This window comes from Limulus polyphemus, unplaced genomic scaffold (assembly GCF_000517525.1).
Source record: "Limulus polyphemus unplaced genomic scaffold, Limulus_polyphemus-2.1.2 Scaffold12617, whole genome shotgun sequence".
Taxonomy (NCBI): Eukaryota; Metazoa; Arthropoda; class Merostomata; order Xiphosura; family Limulidae; genus Limulus; species Limulus polyphemus.
Window position 1 is genome coordinate 4762 of NW_013678227.1, and position 5978 is coordinate 10739.

The 5978-nt window shown below is 31.9% G+C and overlaps 1 protein-coding gene across 1 annotated transcript in view; it reads left to right on the forward strand.

The window, feature by feature from the left end:
• LOC111083987 overlaps positions 1-5614 on the forward strand; it is a gene marked incomplete at its 3' end in the record, with an annotated part of 8325 nt that extends 2711 nt beyond the window's left edge. Inside the window, exons 2-3 of the mRNA XM_022380754.1 lie at positions 1430-1556; positions 5446-5614. Coding sequence (XP_022236462.1) covers positions 1430-1556; positions 5446-5614 — 296 coding nt within the window. The remainder of the gene's footprint in view (positions 1-1429; positions 1557-5445) is intronic.
• Between the last annotated feature and the right edge of the window lie 364 nt (positions 5615-5978).

The following is a 5978-nucleotide window of genomic DNA, read 5'->3' on the forward strand; positions in this document are numbered from 1 at the left end:
TGATACGTTATTGAAGAATATCTTAAAGTGGTGATCCAAACTATTCCTGATAGGTTGTTGAAGAACGTCTTAAAGTGATGATCCAAACTATTCCTGATATATTGTTGAAGAACGTCTTAAAGTGGTGATCCAAACTATTCCTAACAAATAGGGAACTAAAATGAATTAAAGACTGAATTACGTACTATGGTTGGAGAACTATACACAGCCATGGCTTATGTGTAACCTAACGCTGTAATACAAAATTATACTCTGATAAATGGAGTTTGCTTAACACACACACACAGATAATTGTGTGTTTGTATAAGAAACACACAACATTATTACATTTGGTTTGAATATCATAACATAAAAAACACAACAATATTATATTTGGTTTGAATATCATAACATAAAAACACAACAATATTATATTTGGTTTGAATATCATAACATAAAAACACAACAATATTATATTTGGTTTGAATATCATAACATAAAAAACACAACAATATTATATTTGGTTTGAATATCATAACATAAAAACCATAACAATATTATATTTGGCTAGAATATCATAACATAAAAACACAACAATATTACATTTGGCTAGAATATCATAACATAAAAAACACAACAATATTATATTTGGTTTGAATATCATAACATAAAAACACAACAATATTACATTTGGCTAGAATATCATAACATAAAAACACAACAATATTACATTTGGCTAGAATATCATAACATAAAAACCACAACAATATTACAGTTGGTCAGAATATCATAATATAGAAATAAACAAGTAACAATATCACACCTGGTTTGAATATCATAACATAAAAACACAACAATGTTATATTTGGTTTGAATATCATAACATAAAAACACAACAATATTATATTTGGTTTGAATATCATAACATAAAAACACAACAATATTATATTTGGTTTGAATATCATAACATAAAAACACAACAATATTACATTTGGCTAGAATATCATAACATTAAAACCACAACAATATTACAGTTGGTCAGAATATCATAATATAGAAATAAACAAGTAACAATATCACACCTGGTTTGAATATCATAACATCTGTGAAAGAGAAGAGCACCGAACCATCTATTTGACAAAATATTACAACATTTTAATAATATATTTATTTTGAAAATGTCTGTTACTTTTACCATATCTATTAAAACAACTATAACGTTCAATGGTTTGTGATTCTTTGTGACATATAGTAAACATATAACATAGTTGTAAAACATGCCAAGGAACAAGAATGCCAATTCTCTTTGTCCGTACTTTTATACTACAGGTGTAAATTTTGTTTTTGTTTGTAAAATCTGACACTGTGACAATATTTACATTAAGCTTTTAAGTTGCTTTATCAAAGAAATACTTGTTTTAAAATTGATAATATATTTATCTAAATATAGGTATGATCGTTCAACCTAACGATAAAATCTTGATTCAGACGATTGCTGTAAACAAATATAACATGAACGACCACGAAGTTAAGAAGTTATGGAAGAATATTTCTCCCGAAAAAATCTTCGATCAGAAGTAATTACTGTTAATGTTTGTTCATGTTATGTGTGCATATTTTTTGTTAATGTTTGAAATCTGTTATGAAATGAAAACTGAAACGGGCGGGATCCGACCTCGCAACTCTGTATCACCTACCTGTTTAGTAAGTGGATTTTAACTCTAAAAAGTGCCACCCAGTGGCGCAGCGGTATAATGCTAGAAACCGGGTTTCGATACCCGTTGGGGCAGAGCATAGATAGCCCAACGTGTAGCTTTGTGTTTAATTCCAAAGAAACAAACAAACCCTAAAAAACCTATTGGTTAAAAAATCCTCGACAATGTTAGGCCTAGCGATACAATAAGGTAAACACTAATATATCTGCGCTGTAAGTATTGTTACTGGTTCGAACCCCGCCTACTATTGGACAGTTTTGAACTTCAGGGTGATACACCTCATATACAATTTAAACAGTTAACTCGGCCAAAAGCCCAAAAGCATACCTTGTTCTTTCGACAAAAGGCTTCGTATCTCTTGCTAAGTTTTATTCAATAAATGTGATTATTTCATAGGTCATGAGAAATTTAGGCTTATAAGTAAAAAATACAATAATATATGTCATAATATTGTACGTAAAAATATAAAATTTCAGATTAAGGAACAAAATAGGTTAAAAATTAATTTTAAATTTGAATTATGGGTATTAGTTTCCTCTAATAATTAATCGCTTTAGTTATGAATATCTCAGTATAAGCAGGGTACGTTGAGGATGAATTAATAATTATTTCAGATTTAATTAAAAAACAGAACATATGAATTAATAGAATCGGTGAAGGCCTAGTTGTTCGCGTATCGGGCTGCGTATCGAAGGGTCCGGATTCGAAACATAATTAATACGCTCCGCACATTCAGCTTTTGGGGGCGTAAAATAGTCCCGTTATTAGTTCAAAAAGCTGAACAAAAGCCTTATGGTAACAGGCACTGCTCATTGACTGTCTTCCCTCTGGTCAGTAGTTGCTGTTCTGAGTCCTAGGGATCCCCGACCCGACAGTTTGGCCAATGTGCCTCTTATGAGGATTTTCTAGTTGATAATTAGTATTCCGATTACTACTAATATAATAAAACACTGACCTAAACGATTTTGATTGCACGAAAAGTGAAATAAATTTTAAATTTGTGGATAGAAGAAGAACGTCTCCGTCATGTGTTTAAAGTTTTAATTAAATCCATCCCCCAAACCAGTCAAATATTGTATGTTTGCTGTCTTCCGTATACTGTTTACTTATATCGGAAGCTGGCCACCAAACCACAGACAAAATGATAAAAAATGAAGTTGTCATTATAAAACCTTAAACTCATTTAGAGAGAGAGACAAATGTAAATAACACAGGCCTAAAATGGTTTTATAGTCTTGAAATTTTTACATGTTCTACAATAATTTATGTACGCTGAATCCGAAAATGATATCCATTTTTCTCCACCACGTACAGATTTTTCACCAAACAAATCAACGCAATACATAAAAGAAAGACCATATGATTGTCGATTTATCTTTGTTTGTTTTGTTTGTTGAATTTTGCACAAAGCTGTTTGGGGGTTGTGTTTAACGGGTAGGTTTAAAGGTAACATGACATACAACAGTCAGCATCATGTAAACGAGAACATATTTTTGAGTCCACAACTGTTGAAGATAAGGTTTTTAACACCACATTTTGTCGTGTTAATGACTGGTTTGCTTCTCTAGTTTAATCTATAAAACACTGAGATTTTTCAGTCCATAATTTACCATGTTTAATATTAGTTTATTCCTTTAGTTCAATTTATAAGCCAATGATAATTTTCACACCGGATTTTACCAAGTTTGATATTGGTTTACTCCTTCAGTACAATTTATATAAACTGACGTTTTTCACATCGGATTTTACCATGTTTAATATTGGTTTACTCCTTCAGTACAATTTATATAAACTGACGTTTTTCACACCGGATTTTCCCATGTTTAATATTGGTTTACTCCTTCAGTACAATTTATATAAACTGAGATTTTTCACACCAGATTTTCCCATGTTTAATATTGGTTTACTCCTTCAGTACAATTTATATAAACTGACGTTTTTCACACCGGATTTTACCATTTTTAATGCTCAATCTCCCTTTGTAGGTCAAGTTTGAAATCTTCTTGTTTTTTTGTGATTAAAGGACTTTGAGACGTTTGGAAATCAAACAAATTTTCTAGAAACTTTTTAGTAACACGACAGAAGTTATCTCAATCATCAAAATAACACCAAGATGACCCTAGATTCAAGACGAGTTCGTGGTTGTGTCATAACTTATTCGTTAGAAAATTTGGGCCTTTGAATACAGACCTATTTTCAGGTCACTTTATTGAAAGGTCATTTTAATTTCCTTCTTAGAAACATATATATTGAAATAGTTACGAATTATCTGAAGGTATTTTAGTTTTCAAGGATTTAGTTTATAAATATGTCGATAGATGGCAGAAAAGTAATATTTACAGATTAATATTCCTGTGATCTGCCCACTGCAAGTATCGAACTCTGATTTTTAGAGTTTTAAGCTGTCAGACATACCGTTGAGCCACCGGTATATTTTATCTTTGTTTGTGTTATTCGAAGCTGAATTTTAAACTCATCTAATTAAGTAATGAAAACCTGTTGACTACTATTGTGGCTCATTACTAATCAACTTTTGGCCTCACGAACCTCGGTAGGCTCCTTAATTTGCTCTTATAGGCCTGGTTCATGTTACTAGTCTCCGTACTATTCCATCTTAGGCCTTATATGTCTCGATAGTTTCTTAAATTTGTTTTTATAGGCCTCGTTCGCTCTACGTCTCCTTGCTAATCTATTGTAGGCCTCATACGCCTTGCTAGTCTCCTTAATCTGTTCTTATAGACCTTAAACTCCTTAATAATCCATTTTAGTCCTCATATGCATTGCTAATTTCTTTCATTAGTCTTCTTACCAACCCATTTGTTACTCCTTATGCCAATAAGGATAATGGTGTGAATTTGGCATATCTGGATTTTAAGAAAGCATTTTACAAGGTGCCACATAAAAGGTTTGTTAAAAATTATCTTCGTAAGTGAGGGGAATAATTTGACTCATTGGATACAAAAATGGTTGGACAGAAGGAATTAGTGGGTTGCCACAAATGGAATTAAGTCAAACTGGAGTAATGTCACAAATGGAATATCTCAGGGCTCAGTGTTAGGACCTTTGTTCTTTTTGATTTACATCAATGAAATACAGGAAGGACTGGTCAATAAATAACTTAAATTTGCTGATCATTTGGTGAGTTGGCAAATAAATGACAGGAGACTTTTAATTATAATAAATGCAAGGTAATGCATGCGAATTTCAGGCTTCAATTTGTGAAAGAGCAAACTCTCTTTTACAAGATATTAGATATGACGACAACGTCACATTATTTTAGGGCGTGTCCAAGTACATTAGCCTTATGGGATCTTAGTGTAACATGTTCTTTTATTCTCTCTATCAGTCTTTTTGCTAACATCAAGGACTAGTTAATTTATCAGCTAGAAATGGTGGTTGGAAAGCTAAAATTCAGTCGTTCAATAAAAACAAAACAAAAAAATATGACAACAATTAGATTTAATTACACATCTAATTTGTATTTGAGGATGCACCCTTTCAACAATATTTTTAACCTATTTTTATCAATTAAAGAATATTTATCCATATATATGATAAATTGATAATTATAGGATACTTCAAATATATTTGGTGTACAAAACACCTAATTTGGTTAAATACTGTTTCATCGTAATTATTTGCACACTTTTACCCATTTAGTGTAGTGCGTAGAACAGCGGTCGCGAGACTGTAATAAGACGAACATGTATATACGAGAACCCTAGATAACCTTCTTCGACTGATTCTTCAGGTTAACGTGCAGCTTTCAATTTCAATCGGAACTTCCACCATCTGAATCTTTGGATGTACAACAACAGTCATCATTTATTTCGCCATCATCACTGGCAGTCAATATGAGCTCACAGAAACAGGTTGTGGAGAAAGGGAGTAGATCTGAAGACAAGGAACTTATTGAAAAGGTATAGATTTAATACTAGTGTTCTTTCCTGTATGCGAAAAACTATTGATTCTAATAACACAATCGATATCCATTAGTCTAGACATAACTCTCCTTTCCCTTACTCGTAACACAATTTATATCCACTAGTCTAGACATAACTTCATTTCCCCTAATCATAACACAATTGCTATATCCTCCAGTCTAGATATCACAATTATTTTTCCCTGTGTTCGCTACATGACAATGTTTTATTTCCATATCTTAGCTGTATACTCTTTCCTGCAAACAAACACTGCTGATGTTTCCTCTGAACATAGCACTACTACCTTTTCCTTTAAACACCTAACAATTGTTACATCCTTTACACGTACCATAGCACTACT